The 19,358-nt window shown below is 43.4% G+C and overlaps 1 protein-coding gene and 1 long non-coding RNA gene across 5 annotated transcripts in view; one reads left to right on the top strand and one right to left on the bottom strand.

The window, feature by feature from the left end:
* Positions 1–19,358, bottom strand: part of LOC132143662 (uncharacterized) — a 939,337-nt gene that overhangs the window by 84,407 nt on the left and 835,572 nt on the right. The window lies entirely within an intron of this gene.
* Positions 1–19,358, top strand: part of LOC132143661 (LON peptidase N-terminal domain and RING finger protein 2-like) — a 141,087-nt gene that overhangs the window by 110,680 nt on the left and 11,049 nt on the right. For all 4 annotated transcript variants that reach the window (XM_059554081.1, XM_059554084.1, XM_059554083.1 and 1 more), the window contains exon 8: positions 3,433–3,547. In XM_059554081.1, the coding sequence (XP_059410064.1) occupies positions 3,433–3,547 (115 nt within the window). The remainder of the gene's footprint in view (positions 1–3,432; positions 3,548–19,358) is intronic.

Raw genomic sequence — 19,358 nt, 5'->3', positions numbered from 1 at the left:
AAAGCTGCCAGTTCACACCAATGCAACGAGACAGTGTGGTGCATCATCTTAGCACAACGACTCTTTGTACTTCTGTCCAACTTCTGACTTTTCGGCTATTTTTTGTGGCTGGATATATATAATTTGCTTGCGTCTAAATATGAATGAGGATACGGTTGTTGATAAATCGAATTGTTATTGACTGTTGTTCTTATTATCATTTAGGGAGCTTAGGACCATTTTGGGGTGGCTTCAGCCCCCCTAAAATAGGCCTAACGACATCCGTGGTGAAAGCGAAACCACTTTATGTAGCCTTCCAAAAGAGGACACAACTAGAAATCAGTAGTTAAGTTGTATTTGAAGAGTTTGGTTCCAAAACGCAATAAATCCATTTGGATTGATTTGAGTAAAATGTTTTCTTTACCAAGAAAGTGGCAAGATGAAAAACACTATTTTCTGTTTCAAACTTTCACATAGGATATTTAGGTTATGATAACATACTGATAAAAAAATGTATAGCCTGAATGCACTGTAAGTCGCTTTGGATACAAGCGTCTTCTAAATGCATAATTTTAAGTGTAATAACATAAACAATTCAAATCCAGGTTTTGATTTTCAAAGATTTACTATGAAATGTATTTTTTTTTCCCCAAAATGCAATAAACCCATGATCTTTTTTTTTCTCAAAATGCAATAAATCCATTGAATCAAAATTAGTAAAAGTAATTTTTCATATTGAAACTGTTGAAAATACACAACATAGTAAGTTCCACTTATGACAGCCTCTGACTTGGTCAGCATTAATCTAATATACAGGCACTGAACTAAAAATACATTCATCAGTCATCGCTTTCAAAATGAATTCAATGGGTCATCTTGTTAATGCTATAAATTAATTACAGCAATAAAATAAAATTTGATTATGAACAAGAACATGAACAACAATATCACATTAAACCACAGAAATTCCATAATGTAATTTGCCTTACATTCAACTTCAAAAAGTACATTCATCTTTGCCATGTTGCATTCATGTAGTTGACTAGTGCTATGTGCTGTATTAACAAAACCATGAATGGCATTAATAAAAACACTTACACCGACAAGCTACGCAATATCGCGTTCATAATTGAATGCAATTCATCTAATGAACGCTATATAGTGTTGCTTGTCATTGATCTACCACTCTGTATTAAACGCATCTGAATAATTTCCATCTGAAAGCAAGTCAAGTCAAGTCACCTTTATTTATATAGCGCTTTAAACAAAATACATTGCGTCAAAGCAACTGAACAACATTCATTAGCCAAATGAATTAGCATTAGTGTGTCAATAATGCAAAATGAAAGTTAAAGGCAGTTCATCATTGAATTCAGTGATGTCATCTCTGTTCAGTTTAAATAGTGTCTGTGCATTTATTTGCAATCAAGTCAACGATATCGCTGTAGATGAAGTGACCCCAACTAAGCAAGCCAGAGGTGACAGAGTCAAGGAACCAAAACTCCATCGGTGACAGAATGGAGAAAAAAACCTTGGGAGAAACCAGGCTCAGTTGGGGGACCAGTTGTCCTCTGACCAGACGAAACCAGTAGTTCAATTCCAGGCTGCAGCAAAGTCAGATTGTGCAGAAGAATCATCTGTTTCCTGTGGTCTTGTCTCTGCAGGTCTCTGCAGCCTAAAAATCCTTTAACGGATTTTGATATTAAAAGCATATTAGTATGTTATGTGTAAGCCAGGTTAAAGAGATGGGTCTTTAATCTAGATTTAAACTGCAAGAGTGTGTCTGCCTCCCGAACAATGTTAGGTAGGTTATTCCAGAGTTTAGGCGCCAAATAGGAAAAGGATCTGCTGCCCGCAGTTGATTTTGATATTCTAGGTATTATCATATTGCCTGAGTTTTGAGAACGTAGCCGACGTAGAGGATTATAATGTAAAAGGAGCTCATTCAAATACTGAGATGCTAAACCATTCAGGGCTTTATAAGTAATAAGCAATATTTTAAAATCTATACGATGTTTGATAGGGAGCCAGTGCAGTGTTGATAGGACCGGGCTAATATGGTCATACTTCCTGGTTCTAGTAAGAACTCTTGCTGCTGCATTTTGGACTAGCTGTAGTTTGTTTACGAAGCGTGCAGAACAACCACCCAATAAAGCATTACAATAATCTAACCTTGAGGTCATAAACGCATGGATTAACATTCCAGCATTTGACATTGAGAGCATAGGCTGTAATTTAGATACATTTTTGAGATGGAAAAATGCAGTTTTTCAAATGTTAGAAACGTGGCTTACTAAGGAAAGATTGCGATCAAATAGCACACCTAGGTTCCTAACTGATGACGAAGAATTGACAGAGCAGCCATCAAGTCTTAGACAGTGTTCTAGGTTATTACATGCAGAGTTTTTAGGTCCTATAATTAACACCTCTGTTTTTTCAGAATTTAGCAGTAAGAAATTACGAAATTATCGTTATCCATTTTTTTATATCGACTATGCATTCCATTAGTTTTTCAAATTGGTGTGTTTCACCGGGCCGTGAAGAAATATAGAGCTGAGTATCATCAGCATAACAGTGAAAGCTAACACCATGTTTCCTGATGATATCTCCCAAGGGTTACATATAAAGCGTGAAGAGTAGCGGTCCTAGAACTGAGCCTTGAGGTACTCCATACTGCACTTGTGATCGATATGATACATTTTCATTCACTGCTACAAACTGATGGCGTTCATATAAGTACGATTTAAACCATGCTAATGCACTTCCATTAGTAATTGAAATTGACCAGTACTATTAATCACAGAACCGGCTTTACTGATGAGATGCGCATGACAATCACATGCGATTTATCGTGCAGCCCTTGATTGTTGATCACAAAGTAGCTGAGGAAAACTATAATGCCGGGTGTATTCAAACCACCGCCATTACTGTCTAGAGTGTGTGGAATGTTGCGGTGTGATTAGTTGAGCTAATATATTGCGTTCTGCAAAAAATTAAGACTCGTTTATTTTGCTTTTGAAAAAAAAGGAGAAAACATGACCCTAATAATTCTGCGAATATCGTGTGTTGCATAAATTAAAAATTTACTTTTTTTTTTAAAACCGACCAGATACAATACTGATTTTGGTGGAAACTCTATATTTTATAACTCTATATCAATGCGTTTCAGAAAGGCTGGGGATAGAGGAAATACAATAAATGTACATGGTTGTAATGCAATGTGTTTGTGGTTTAAGGTTCAAAAAACATTATTTTCCACAAATACACACAAAAAAAATATTTTTAGCAACATTATATGACCCCTTTAACTTCTCTTTTGATTGAAAATAAAAATATATAAACATCTCGGATGACAAAGGGTTGAATAAATTGTCAGGAAATTTTGATTCTGGAGTGAACTAATAATTTTACTTTGTAGATATATGAATCCTCCTTACTAATGTTTTATTCCAGACTATTTTATGAGCCTGTCACCACACCCTGTGGACACACATTCTGCCTCAAGTGTTTGGAGCGCTGTTTGGACCACAACCCTAACTGTCCCCTGTGCAAGGAGAACCTCTCTGAGGTAAATATCAATACATTTGCAATATAATCATCAAATAATTTATCAATTATTATATTGGACCATGGGGCATTAAAATATTTAGTATATATTTAGTATAAATATTTAGTAATATTAAAGTTTAATTTAATTAGTTTTCAAAGAAATCTGTGAAAATGTGACAACGATATACCAGTTCTAATGCCATGGCTAAAGTTTAAGCAAAGCATGCTGGCTGTTCTTTCTTTGACTTCACTGGCTAACACAGAACACTATTTAGAGTCCCAGCCTCAGGGGTAGACAAGAGAGCAGTGGATTTATTGATTTAATCACTGTATATTACACTGCTGCCAAACAGATATAAACATGCAATTTCTTTCCCAGCTGTTAACCGTCACAGACGCAACTGTTTTTGTAACTTGTGTGTTTTAACATAAACTTGTGTTAATTGACAGTTTAAAGGGTTAGTTCAGCCAAATATTAAAATTATATCATTAATAATTCAATTCAATTCAATTCAAGTTTATTTGTATAGTGCTTTTTACAATACAAATCGTTACAAAGCAACTTTACAGAAAATTATGTTTCTACAATATTTAGTAGTAGCTAGTAGTTTGTGCACGTTTGGCAGGATTTTATAAAAAAAAAAAAATAATAATAATAATACAAGACGTAGTCAGCTAGACGATGAACTATCAATATTATTAATTAATAGTAATTATATGATGCAGTCACACATGTAGCAATAATTGTTAGTTCTGTTTGTTGATTCAAGGTTAGCATCATCTGGGGTCCTCTGAGGGTCAGCATCATCTCTTCTCAGGTGTTCTGGATCCAGACTGGAGCTTGTGTAAATCCTAGTTGTAGATGTAGATGTAAATCCCGTGGCAAAACATAGAAACAAAATAGAGACATCATTAGCATAGCTGCTGATCCAACAAAGTAAAATTAACCCAAGCTAAAGAATAAAAATGCAGATGCAACTACACTCACAATTTAAGAGATACATTATTCGAATGCTTGGCGAAAGAGATGCGTTTTTAATCTAGATTTAAACAGAGAGAGTGTGTCTGAACCCAGAACATTATCAGGAAGGCTATTCCAGAGTTTGGGAGCCAAATGTAAAAAAGCTCTACCTCCTTTAATGGACTTTGCTATCCTAGGAACTACCAAAAGTCCAGCGTTTTGTGACCTTAGGGTGCGTGATGGGTTGTAGCGTGGTAGAAGGCTAGTTAGGTACACAGGAGCTAAACCATTTAGGGCCTTATAGGTAAGTAATGATAATTTGTAACTGATACGGAATTTAATAGGTAGCCAGTGCAGAGACCGTAAAATTGGGGTAATATGATCATATTTTCTTGACCTCGTAAGGACTCTAGCTGCTGCATTTTGGACTACCTGTAGCTTGTTTATTGACGAAGCAGGACAACCACCTAGAAGTGCATTACAATAGTCCAGTCTAGAGGTCATGAATGCATGAACTAGCTTTTCTGCATCAGAAACAGATAACATGTTTCGTAGCTTGGCAATGTTTCTAAGATGGAAGAATGCAGTTTTTGTAACATTGGAAATATGATTTTCAAAAGACAAATTGCTGTCCAATATAACACCCAGATTTCTGACTGTAGAGGAAGTAACAGTACATCCGTCTAGCTGCAGATTGTAATCTACAAGATTCTGTGTGGTGTTATTGGTCCAATAATTAATATCTCTGTCTTATCCGAATTTAATTGGAGAAAATTATTTGTCATCCAATCGTTTACATTTTTAACACACTCTGTTAGCTTAGATAATTTGGAAGTTTCATCTGGTCTCGTTGAGATATATAGCTGAGTATCATCAGCATAACAGTGGAAGCTAATTCCGTATTTTCTAATAATATTACCAAGGGGCAACATGTATATTGAAAATAGAAGGGGACCTAGGACGGATCCTTGTGGCACTCCATATTTTACTGATGATAAATGAGATGACACCCCATTTAAGTAAACAAAATGGTAGCGATCGGACAGGTAGGATCTAAACCATCTTAGAGCCTGCCCTTGAATACCTGTATAGTTTTGTAATCGATCTATGAGTATGTCATGATCTATGGCAGGGATCAGCAACCTTTTCGGCATGACGTGCCATTTTTTATTTTTATGGTTAACCACTGTGCCAACACAGCCCCCCCCCCCCCGATATAATTCTGTATTTAAGCGGTACATACACAATTTTTTATTATACGATAAAAAAAAACGTTTTTTTAACGTTTAGTCAACGTTAATGCACTGCTTTAATTGATGAACGTGCACACACAGACACACACACACACACCACTCGCACACAGAGATCTGAGATCGTGCTGTGCAAAAAGTAGCATTCAGAGTGTTGTCACGCTACTTTTATTAATCGATACTGAATCGCTACATTATATTTCTCAACAACAAAGGGGCAAAATCGCTTCATTGTCTGCAGAGAGAGACAATTTACCCCCCCCCCCCCCACTTTCTTTCTCTCAAAATGGCCATATTTCAGAAAATGTTTCATCACTGGATATAGCTTTAGGTCATTTAACATTTCTATGGTAAAACGTATTATTAAAAGTTGACTAATGTTAATTGATTTGCAGCTTCATCTTACCTCACTCTCTTTAACGTTAAACTGACGCTTCGCGCTCTGCTTCTGTGAACAGTAAACCCCGCCTACTTTGATCTGATTGGCCATCTCAGTCATTTTGACATTGATGAGTGCTGTTAGACCGAGGCTTTGATCTGAAGCACCTAGTATGTGCAGTGTTTGCACGTGCATCCATGCAAGTTAATTCTCACACTTTAATTTGTAGCTCCTAACAGGCTGTGTGACTATGAGAAGTTATTACATCAAACTGTACGTCATTATACAGTTTTCCTTATTGCTTGCGTGCCAGCGATTATCCCTCTGCGTGCCACTGTTGGCACGCGTGCCGTAGGTTGCCAACCCCTGATCTATGGTGTCGAACGCAGCACTAAGATCAAGTAAGACTAGAAAAGAGATGCAGCCTTGATCTGACGCAAGGAGCAGGTCATTTGTAATTTTAACAAGTGCAGTTTCTGTGCTATGGTGGGGCCTAAAACCTGACTGAAATTCTTCATACAGATCATTTTTATGCAGGAAGGTGCTCAATTGAGCAGACACAACTTTTTCTAAAATTTTAGACATAAATGGAAGATTTGAAATAGTATAATTTGCCAGTACACTAGGATCTAGTTTTGGTTTCTTAATAAGAGGCTTGATAACTGCCAGCTTGAATGGTTTTGGGACGTGACCTAAAGATAACGACGAGTTAATGATATTGAGAAGCGGTTCTTCGGCTACAGGTAACAGCTCTTTTAGTAATTTAGTGGGTACAGGATCTAATAAACATGTTGTTGGTTTAGATACAGTGATAAGTTTATTTAGCTCTTCCTGTCCTATATTTGTAAAGCACTGCAGTTTATCTTTGGGTGCGATGGATGAAACTGAAGTGTTAGACGCTGTAGAATCTACATTCGCTATTGTATTTCTAATGTTATCTATTTTATCAGTGAAGAAATTCATAAAGTCATTACTATTTAACGTTGGTGGAATATTTGAATCAGGTGGCGTCTGGTAATTTGTTAATTTAGCCACTGTGCTAAATAAAAACCTTGGATTGTTTTGGTTATTTTCAATGAGTTTGTGGATATGCTCTGCCCTAGCAGTTTTTAGAGCCTGTCTATAGCTGGACATACTGTTTTTCCATGCTTTTCCATTTTGCTTGACTCCAAAGGAGTTTATTAGGTCAGTAAACGCAAGTCCTAATGTATCATTTGCATTATCAACGTGAATATTAAAATCTCCCATGATTAGCGCCTTATCAACTGTAACTAGAAGGTCTGAGAGGAAATCTGCAAATTCTTTTAGGAATTCTGTATACGGCCCTGGTGGTCTATACACAGTAGCCAGAGCAAGAGATACATTAGATTTCTTTTGCATGTCTGACAGTGTAACATTTAGCAGAAGTATTTCAAAAGAGTTAAACCTGTATCCTGTTTTCTGGGTAACATTGAGAATATCACTATATATTGTTGCGACACCTCCGCCACGACCAGTCTGACGGGGCTCATGCTTATAACAGTAGTTCGGTGGAGTAGACTCATTTAGACTAATTTAGGGTAATAACTTACCCTTATGTTGTTCCAAACCCGTAAGACCTCCGTTTATCTTTGGAATACAGTTTGAGATATTTTAGATTTAGTCCGAGAGCTCTCAGTCCCTCCATTGAAGCTGTGTGAATGGTATATTGTCCATGTCCAGAAAGGTAAGAAAAACATAATCAAAGTAGTCCATGTAACATCAGAGGTCAGTTAGAATTTTTTGATACATCGAAAATACATTTTGGTCATAAAAAAATTGCAAAAACTACAAATTTATTCAGCATTGTCTTCTCTTCCGTGTCTGTTGTGAGAGTTCAAAACAAAGCAGTTTGTGATATCCGGTTCGCGAACGAATCATTCGTTGTAACCAGATCTTTTTGAACCAGTTCGCCAAATCGAACTGAATTTTTTTCGCGTCTCCAATACGCATTAATCCACAAATGACTTAAGCTGTTAACTTTTTTAATGTGGCTGACACTCCCTCTGAGTTCAAACAAACCAATATCCCAGAGTAATTCATGTACTCAAACAGTACACTGACTGAACTTGCTGTGAAGAGAGAATTGTTTCGTTTGTGCTACGTTTGTGCTGATTTGTGCCGCAGAAACGAACATTTGTGCTGGTTTGGTGCTTGAGATATTAAACATTCTTTTTTTGACTGTGTGACGTCACTCTCCACCCCATGTCGCCCAAATCGCTCCAATCCAGCGCAGTTCGTTTGTGCTCGATTTGTGCCCGTTTGTGCCGTTAAAACAAACACTGTATCTATTTTCCTTCTGTAGATACATCCAAAATATTTTCGGAGGCTGTGACGTCACTCTCCACCCCATTTCGTCTAAATCGCACAAAACAGGTGTCATTCGTTTGTGCTCGATTTGTTCCGGTTTGTGCTGTTGAAATGAACGTCAAATATATTTCTTCTTCTTAGAAATAACAAAAACAATTCTGGGCAGTGACGTCACTCTCCACCCCATGGCTCAGCCACCCAGCGCAAAACGTCAGCAAAATAGTCTCAATCGTTTGTGCTCCGTTTGTGCTGCTTTGTGCTGTAAAAAAATTGCTTGTGCCGCTTTAGTTTTTTAGATATTAAAACAATATTTATAGGTCATTCTGGGGTCACTCAGCCCCCCCACATACTCCAAATCCACCCCAAATAGACTCGTTTGTTTGTGCCTTGTTTGTGCTGGTTTGTGCCAGTAATATTTTCGTTTGTGCTGCTTCAGTTTTTAAAATGTTAGATAATGAATTAGGGACTGTGGCGTCACTCAACCCCACACATGCTCCATTTACCCAAAATCTTCTTTGTTTGTGCTTCGTTTGTGCTGGTAATATTTTCGTTTTTGCTACTGTGTTTTTTTTAAAGATTTTTTTCCTAGTCAACTAGTCCCATGTTTATATTAAATTGATTAATATAATAACCTATTAAACCATCCTTTAATAAATAGGCATTTTTAGCCTATTCCATGCCCAAGCGTGCATAAAGCTTGCTGCAAAGCACTGGAAAGTAGGCCTATTGATTGAATGCATCCATCCATCCATCTTCTTCCGCTTATCCGGGGCCGGGTCGCGGGGGCAGCAGTCTAAGCAGAGAACCCCAGACTTCCCTCTCCCTAGACACTTCCTCCAGCTCTTCTGGGGGGACACCGAGGCGTTCCCAGGCCAGCCGGGAGACATAGTCTCTCCAGCGTGTCCTAGGTCTTCCCCGGGGTCTCCTCCCAGTGGGACGCGCCCAGAACATCTTCCCGGGAAGGCGTCCAGGAGGCATCCGGAACAGATGCCCGAGCCACCTCAGCTGACCCCTCTCGATGTGGAGGAGCAGCGGCTCTACTCTGAGCTCCTCCCGGGTGACTGAGCTTCTCACCCTATCTCTAAGGGATCGCCCAGCCACCCTGTGGAGAAAGCTCATTTCGGCCGCCTGTATCCGGGATCTTGTCCTTTCGGTCATGACCCAAAGCTCATGACCATAGGTGAGAGTAGGAACGTAGATTGACCGGTAAATCGAGATTGATTGAATGCATAGGGGAAAAATAAGACATTGTAATTATTTATCACTTATTACTATTAGAACTATAATTCTGTCTCTGTGCTAGATCGTTTATGGGGAGCTGGGCAATGACCAAATTGGGTTTTATTATTACTTTTATATGAATGATAAAATCGCTATATAGGCACATTTCAAGTGTTTATGAAGAGTGTGGGAGTATTATCGTGCTTACTGTATGATATGGAGGTGCCCACGTAATCCCTCGGAATATTTCTTTTTCTTTTTTTCCTGTGGAAATAATTTTTTTGGATGTGCTTTCTGTCGTCTAATGCAGTCTCCGTGAATGGAGCACGTCACAACGATGAACCGGCTCACAGACAATAAATAAATCTATATAAATCTTGAAATTTCCACTATTAAACAAACCAATTCAAATAAAAAAAAAATCTTCTCTAATTATGTGATCATATGAAAAGGTGCATTTCTCTGCATTATAACATCTATTAGGCACTGATTTCATCTATTAGTCCTTTAGTCCGCCGACACTGACTGAGAAAGCACAAGTTTAGTAATAAATAATTACAGTGTCTTTTCCCCCTACGCATTCAATCAATAGGCCTACTTTCCAGTGCTTTGCGGCAAGCTTTATGTGAGCTTGAGCGTGGAATAGGCTATAAATGCCTATTTATTAACGTATGATTTAATAGGTTATTATATTAATCAATTTAATATAAACATGGGACTAGTTGACTAGGAAAAAAAACAGTAGCAAAAACGAAATATTACCAGCGCAAACGAAGCACAAACAAAGAAGATTTTGGGTAAATTTGGAGCATGTGGGGTGCTGAGTGACATCAGAAAATGACCACTAAACATTATTCTAATATCTTAAAAAACCTAATAAGCACAAACATTAGGTTGTCTAATATTTTAAAAACCGAAGCTGCACAAACGAAAATATTACATGCACAAACAAGGCACAAACAAACGAGTCTATTTGCGGTGAATTTAGAGTATGTGGGGGTATGAGTGACCTCTGAATGACCTATAAATATTGTTTTAATATATAAAAAACTAAAGCGGCACAAACTATTTTTTTACAGCACAAACGGAGCACAAACGATTGAGACTATTTTGCTGATGTTTTGCGTTGGGTGGGGGGTCAACTTCACCTCTCCTCCAAAGATTTTGTGATGTCTAAACTAGAATAGAATAATTTATGATAGTTCTTTCTACGGCACAAAACAGCACAAATCGAGCACAAACAAAATGCACCATTTTGGGGCGATTTGGACAACATGGGGTGGAGAGTGACGTCACTTTCCGGAATCCAAAGTGTTATTTCTAAGGAAGAGGACAAGATACAATGTTTATCGTAACAGCACAAACCTGCACAAATCGAGCACAAACGAGCGGCACAGTTTTGCAACGATTTGGACCATATGGGCTGGACAGGTATGTAAGTGAACTTTTTATTTTATTTTTTTTATTTTACGTTGCAGTGTTTCTTTTTTATGGCACAAACCGGCACAAATCGTGCACAAACGAGTGACACCGGTTTGGAGAGCTTTGGATGCCATGGGGTGGAGAGTGATGTCACTATTCGTAAAAAGTTTATTTTTGTTATATAAACATTTCAACCTCACAAACCGACACAAATCGAGCACAAACGAATGACACCTGTTTTGTGCGATTTAGACGAACTGGGGTGGAGAGTGACGTCACAGCCTCCGAAAATATTTTGGATGTATCTACTGAAGGAAAATAGATACAGTGTTTGTTTAAACGTCACAAACGGGCACAAATCGAGTACAAACGAACTGCCCTGGTTTGGAGCGATTTGGGCGACATGGGGTGGAGAGTGACGTCACACGGTCAAAAAAAGAATGTTTAATATCTCAAACACCAAACCAGCACAAACATTCGTTTCTGCGGCACAAATCAGCACAAACGTAGCACAAACGAATGGCATAGTTTTGGTGATTATTTCTTTTTATGGGGTGCCAACTTCACGGAGTTAGAATAGAAGATGAACACAGAGCCGAGCCAGATAACGAACAACAGACTGACTCGATCTCGAGTCAAGAACCATTTCTGTCAGACGCGTCCGATTCGAGAACCTAGGAGCTGATGATACTGCGCATGTGTGATTTAGCTTGAAGCAGACTGACACACAGAGCGTCTGAACCGAACTGATTCTTTTGGTGATTGATTCTGTGCTAGTGTTATGAGCGCAGGTAAACCGAAGGCTTGAATCAAGGACGATCATCGCCAATGATGCCATTACATCGAGCGAAAAAGAACCGGTGAACCGTTTTCTTCAACCGGTTTATTGAATCAAACTGTCTGAGAGAAGTACTGGTGATCCGAAAACTGATGCAACTAGTTCTTGACTCGTGAATGAGTCAGTCTATTGTTTGTTATCTGGCTCGGCTCGGTGTTCATCTTCAATTCTATCTTCAGAGCAGTTTGAGTACATGAATTACTCCGGGATATTGGTTTGTTTGAACTCAGAGGGAGTGTCAGCCACATTAAAAAAAGTTAACAGCTTAAGTCATTTGTGGATTAATGTGTATTGGAGACGCGAACCGTTTAAAACAATTCAGTTCGATTTGGTGAACTGGTTCAAAAAGATCCGTTTACATCGCATGATTCATTCGCGAACCGGATATCACAAACTGCTTTATTTTGAACTCTCTCTCACAACAGACACAGAAGAGAAGACAATGCTGAATAAAGTCATAGTTCTCTTATGAGACCTCTCTCGTACTGCGTCTTAGCTAAGACGCTACGGGAAAAGTCTCTTTTCACGAAATACTGAAGCAAAAAATTATCCTTAATTTTGTATTTTTGTAAAGCGCATTTGCAGCAGTACACAGCCATAGCCGAGACGGCTCGTTCGCTCATTGGCTTGTTCTGCGGCAACTGCACAGCCTATCGCTTCGCGCCCTTCTTGCCACTTCCCGCCGAAACGGGTGTGGCCCAACCTGTAAAAGGAGCTCGAAAAGGCTGACTCACGCATCGCTGGATCACGGAGGAAGCAAGCGCCGTCTGAGAAAGCACATCAGCAGGACGAGCCATTCTGAAGCTGCTGGCATCGCCGCCTTCCACTGCCGTTCCTGCTGCGCTATCCGGCGCCTATATCCTTTCAATTCTGTTATATCCAGCTGTTCTTTATGTGTGTGTGTGTGTTCGCCCTGCGACACACACTCGTAAAAGAGCTCGCGTCTTTTTTAAGATGCCTTCCTGCGGCTCGTCAGAGCCCCACTCAGCGAGGGAGACCGGTACGTCATCTGTGTCTCCTGCCTGGGAGAAGATCATGCAGCGCTCGCGCTCGTGACGGCGGATGCCCCCACTGCGAGCTGTTGCCATGGTGACTCTGAGGACTCGCCTGGCCTTTTTCTCTGAGCCTGCATTCTCCGCTGTGCTGAGGCGCCGTAAAAGCATCGCTTCCAGCGGATTCCGGAACCGTCTTCAGCTTAACCGAGCTCGCCGGTTTGCCCTGCTTCACCGGCCCCCCCTGCATCGCTTCCCGGTGGGCAGCGCCCGCTGTTTGCCGCCGCGTCGTCCGAGGAAGTCGATCTCAGGGCCGCGTCGGGGGAAGAGGACACGCGCTCTCTGCTAGCTTCGGGCAGTGAGGGCAGTGAGGGCTGGGCGAGCTCCGAGGATCTCGCGCCTTCTGCTCAGAAGCCCAGCAGACGAGCTGACATCGAGAAGGAGCCGGGGCAAATGCTCGTGTTGGCCGCGACAAGTCTCGGCCGCGAGTGGTTTGCACCAGCGCCCCCCCTCTCGTTCCCGGCTGGATGGTATTTCCCTTTCGGATGAGCGTACTTCTCAAAGCCCGCCTCATTTCTTCCTGAGCTTCACGAAGAGGTGGCGAAGGCTTGGAACGCTCCATATTCAGCGCGAACTCGTTCGTCTGTCTCACTAGCATTCTCCACACTGATGATGCTAAAAACAGGAACGACCAGTCACTTCCGCCGGTGGAACAGGCGATAGCGACGCACCTTTGTCCGCCCTCTGCTGGACGGCGGCAAAAGCGGTGTTGCCATCTAAAGCCTGCTGTGTGACGCTGCGTCTGCACTACTCGCGATGGCTGCTTCATCGAAGCTCAGGTGTACGAGTTCCGCTGTGGCCGAGCTCTCACCCAAGCGCGCCGCTGTTTCAGTTCCAGGAATTGTGACTGTCTCAGCGTTTTCTGCAACGCGCAAGCCTGCACAGTTGCCCGCTTGCCTGCACACAAAAGCCGTTATCACAACAGCTTCAGCAACGCAGCTTGAGACCCCCGTTCTCGCTCTACCGGCCGTCGCCCCGCTCCGCGGGGACCGCGGCAGAGGATTACGGTGAGGCCGGGAGCCCCGAAGCCATCCTAGGAAAGCCATCTATGCATGCTGCATGACGCTGTGTCTGCACTACACACGATGGCTGCTTCATCGAAGCGCCGGTGTACAAGTTCCGCTGTGGCCGGGCTCTCACCTAAGCGCGCCGCTGTTTCAGTTCCAGAGATTGTGACTGTTTCAGCGTCTTTTGCAATGCGCAAGCCTGTACGGTTGCCCGCTTGCCTGCACACAAAAACCGTTATCACGGCTACCCAGATATTTCCCGAAAAAGGTGTAATTTCTGGTGTCCTGGCCACGGCCGATGGTGCTATAAATGTAGTGACGATGCCCACTGCTCAGTGCCCATCTCCACATATAAGCACAGCCCTTCACACAGGGCTCGCGCCCATAAAAGCGACTCAAGTCGATCACGCGCACTACATAGTAGACGTGCCCACTCCTCAGTGCCCACAATCACTATGTCACACGCGTCATGTGGTTTCTGTAAAAACGAAACCCGTGCACGTTCGTCCGGCCACGGCCGATGGTGCTATAAATGTAGGGACGATGCCCACTCCTCAGTGCCCATCTCCACATGTAAGCACAGCCCTGCACACAGGGCCTGCGCCCATAAAAGCGACTCAAGTCGATCGCGCACACTACATAGTAGACGTGCCCACCCCTCAGTGCCCACATTTACTATGTCACACGCGTCATGTGGTTTCTGTAAAAACAAAACCCGTGCCTGCTCGTCCGGCCACGGCCGATGGTGCTATAAATGCAGTGACGATGCCCACTCCTCAGTGCCCATCTCCACATGTAAGCACAGCCCTGCACACAGGGCTCGCGCACATAAGATCGACACAGATCGGTCGAGCGCGCCGCATAGTAAACGTGCCCATTCCCCAGTGCCCACATACACTATGTCACATACGGCGCGTGGCTTCTGTAAAAACGAGGCCCGTGCACGTACGCTCTGCACAGGCAGACAGCGAGTTGAAAGTGGTAAATGTGCACATATGCAGCCCACAGTTACTCGCAGACATATCGAGTCCCACAGGACCTGCTCAGCCGCTGTGATCAGCGCGCTCCCCTCCTCAAATGCGCAGCACACCCGAGCGCCGCCGTTGCCCGGTCAACAGAGCGCGCTTCGCATCCAGCCCTTAGCCATTCATGCAGATGCATGGTCAGCGCTTCCAGGGGTTTCGGATTGGGTGCTAGACATTATAAAGAGAGGCTACTCGCTACAGTTTTTTCGACGCCCTCCGCGCTTTTCAGCGTGCGTCGAAACTGCGGTCAAAACAGAAGAGGCACACATACTTCGGGCCGAAATATGGATCTAAGACAGCTGAACAAGGCATTGATGAAACACAGTTTCAAAATGCTTACGACCAGGAAACTCCTCGCGCAGATTCGCAGAGGGGACTGGTTCATGTCAATAGATCTGAGGGACGCGTATTTTCAAATACAGATAGCGTCAAACCACAGGCGATATTTGAGATTCGCCTTCGAGGGCCAGGCATACCAGTTTACAGTCCTCCGTGGCTCCTCGTATGTTTACGAGGTGCATGGATGCAGCGCTCGCTCCTCTCAGACTCAGAGACATGCGAGTGCTGGATTATTTGGACGATTGGCTGGTTCTGGCCCGATCACGAGCGGAGCTCGTGGACCACATGGCCGTTTTACTCGTGGGCGTCTGGCCGGCTGCATCTCAAGGTCAATCAGAGCTGTGTCACAGCTCTGGCACCTTGGACAGCGAACGGTTGGTACCGATCAGGTGTAAGCCTGGGGACTTCCCCGAATGTGAAGATGGTGTCGACGGACGCCTCCACTTCGGGATGGGGAGCGCTGCTCGAGGGCAGACCGTCCTTTGGCCTATGGTCAGAACGGGAAAAGCTCCATCATATCAACTGTCTGGAAAGGCTGGCAGTGGAGAACGCGCTGATGCGCTTTTGTCCCCAAATCAAGGATCACCACGTCTTAGTCCGTTCGGGCAACATGTCTGTGGTGTCCTACATAAATCGCCAGGGCGGTCTCGGGTCCTGAAACCTGTACAGGCTAGCGGAACACCTCCTGGTTTGGGCTCAGCGCGACGTGCGTTCGCTGAGGGCAGTGCATGTGCCTGGGCTACAGAATCTGGGTCCAGACAGGCTGTCCAGAGGCAATGTTCCTACAGGCGAATGGTCTCTACACCCGCAAACAGTCCGGCTGTTGTGGGAGAGATTTGCCAGGGCAGAGGTGGACCTCTTCGCGTCCCACGAAAACGCTCACTGCCCTGCGTTCTTTTCCAAGAACGAAAGCGCGCTGTCACGGGAATGGCCATGCTGCCCGCTTTATGCTTTCCCTCCCGTCTCCCTCCTTCCGCAGGTGATAGAACGGGTGAGAGAAACGAGATGTTCAATACTGCTTGTAGCACCTCTTTTGAAGGACCAACCATGGTTCCCAGATTTGATGCAGATAGCAGATGTCGCCCCGTGGCCAGTACCGTTGAGGAGGGACCTCCTCTCGCAGGCCAGGGGCTCGATTTGGCTCACTCAGGCTAGAGCTCCGTCGACACGATGTCTGTATGCCTCGAAGTGGTCGGTGTTCTCCAGCTGGTGCACAGCTCGAGGATATTCACCCCTTAGTTGTGAGGTGACGGAGGTTCTCTCCTTCCTACAGGAGCTGTTGGATAAGGGCAGAGCCCCATCCACGCTCAAAGTTTATGTGGCGGCCATCGCAGCGTTTTCTGAAACAGCGCTCGGTCAGTCAATAGGAAAGAATGATTTGGTCGTACGGTTCCTCAGAGGAGCTAGGAGGCTGAATCCTCCCAGACCTCCGTCAGTCCCTATGTGGGACCTCGCGGCGGTTTTGGAGGCCATGAAGGGTCCCCCTTTTGAGCCTATCCAATCGGTTAGCCTTCAGCATCTGTCGTTCAAGACAGTATTCTTGTTGGCTCTCGCTTCGGTGAAGCGTGTGGGTGATTTGCACGCGCTCTCGGTGAGCCAGTCGTGCTTGGAGTTTGGGCCTAACGACTCAAGGGTCATACTCAAACCTAGGCACGGTTATGTGCCAAAATCCCTCAACACGCCGTTTCGGGCTCAGGTTATTGCCCTGTCTGACCTGCCGGTGTCAGGAGAGGATAGAGACTCGAGTCTTCTTTGCCCTGTCAGGGTTTTAAGAGCTTATAAGTCTCGCTCTGCTGCCTTTCGGCAGACGGAGCAGCTTTTTGTCTCGTTCGGTGGACGTTCCAAGGGAATGGCTGTTTCGAGACAGACTCTATCCAGATGGATAGTTGATGCCATAGCGTTAGCTTACGCTTCCAGGGGCCTTCAGTGCCGTTGGGCGTCAGAGCACACTCCACAAGAGGCGTCGCCTCGTCGTGGGCGTGGTCTACTGGGATCTCCTTGCAGGATATATGTATGGTGGCAGGTTGGGCCTCGCCGTCTACATTTATCAGGTTCTATAACCTGGAGGTTCCCGCCTTGCAAGCAAGGCTGCTGTCGGTATAGTCGAATCAGGGCCCTGAGGGGAATTCTGAGTTCATGAGCGCTATGCGCTGCCGACTGTTATATGGGCAGTATTGCGTAAGACCCGCATTGCGTGACTGTGCACTGTAAATCCTGGGCGTTGCTTCAGGTTTATTGGTGTGTGATCCCTGCACGCACGGCGTTTTGCATTGGGTTCCCGTAGCGTCTTAGCTAAGACGCAGTACGAGAGAGCTCTCGTAAGAGAACGTACTCGGTTACTAAACGTAACCTGAGTTCTCTCTAGAATAGCGAACGAGTACTGCGTTCTCTGCCGTGTGCACGATTCACTCTGGTTCGCTTCGGCGATGAAATAAATCAGGTGAGTCAGCCTGTTCGAGCTCCTATTATAGGTTGGGCCACACCCGTTTTTGGCGGGAAGTGGCAAGAAGGGGGGGAAGCGCCCTTATTGGTCTGATGTTGCATCAGCCTGCGCTCGATAGGCTGTGCAGTTGCCGCAGAACAAGCCAATGAGCGAACGAGCCGACTCGCCTATGGCTGTGTACTGCTGCAAATGCGCTTTACAAAAATACAAAATTAAGGATAATTTTTGCTTCAGTATTTCGTGAAAAGAGACTTTTCCCGTAGCGTTTTAGCTAAGACGCAGTACCCGTTCGCTCTTCTAGAGAGAACCGAGGTTACGTTTAGTAACCGAGTACGTTTTTGCTATTTTTGGACCAAAATGTATTTTCGATGCTTCAAAAAATTGTAACTGAGCCTCTGATGTCACATGTGCTGCGTTTCCACCGCAGGAACTTTACCCAGGAACTAGGGACTTTGGCCTGGTACTTGGTGTGTTTCCACCGCAGGAACCAGGAACTAAATTAAGTTCCTGGTGAAAAAATGCCCCTCAGAAAGTCCCTGCTGGCGAGGTAGTACTTTTTCAAAGTTCCGGAACTTTCGGGGGCAGGACTTGGGCGCTAAACATCCTGATTGGTTGAGTTCATGCAGCATTGGGTTCAACCACCATTTATTCGGATCATTTTCAAAATATTACTGTTATTGTGTCATGAAATGTAATTTTAAAAGTATTTCAGGCGAGAATGTAGTTGTTTAAAACTCAAATCTGTGGTTTATTTATAAAGACAGCCCCTATTTAAAAATGTGTTTCGCCGATCTTGGAGTCAGTGAGCTCCACGCTATCAGCGAGAGCTCAGTGCTTATGTTTCCGCCGAGAGCAGCCTCACCTCGGCTAGACTTTCTGATATGTCTCGCTGGCTTTGATGTCTCTTTAGTGGTTAAACATAAATTATAATTCGTTTAGGTTAAATCTAACAGGTTATCTTTGATCTGTATTCAATTTATCTATATGTTAAAATAAAAAAGGCAAATTTATATAATATTTCGTTTCATTGAAATGGCTGTCCAAAATCAGCGTACTTTGTATTGAGAAACTCGCGCAGACCTACGTCACCAGTCTATTTGCCTAATCTTCCCGGTACTTTACACCACGGTGGAAACGCAGAAAGCAACAGGTCTGGGGGGAAAAAGTTACTGGGGAAAAAAGTTCCTGGTACAAATGTTCCGGGTAATTTCGGTGGAAACGCTGCAATGGACTACTTTGATGATGTTTTTCTCAGCTTTCTGGACGTGGACAGTATACCGTTCACACAGCTTCAATGGAGGGACTGAGAGCTCTCGGACTAAATCTAAAATATCTTAAACTGTGTTCCAAAGATAAATGGAGGTCTTACGGATTTGGAAAAACATGAGGGTAAGTTATTAATGACATAATTTTAATATTTGGCTGAACTAACCTTTTAAGTGCAATAAGATATTAAAGACAACTTAGTTTAGTACTCACATGCTATGTGACAGCCGCTTTCTGTGTGTGTACTTTGATGTGTGTGCTCAGAAAATGTATATTGGAAGTTTAAACTTATATGGTAT

Source organism: Carassius carassius, chromosome 7 (assembly GCF_963082965.1).
Source record: "Carassius carassius chromosome 7, fCarCar2.1, whole genome shotgun sequence".
NCBI lineage: Eukaryota > Metazoa > Chordata > Actinopteri > Cypriniformes > Cyprinidae > Carassius > Carassius carassius.
This window is presented reverse-complemented; position numbering and strand designations above follow the sequence as displayed.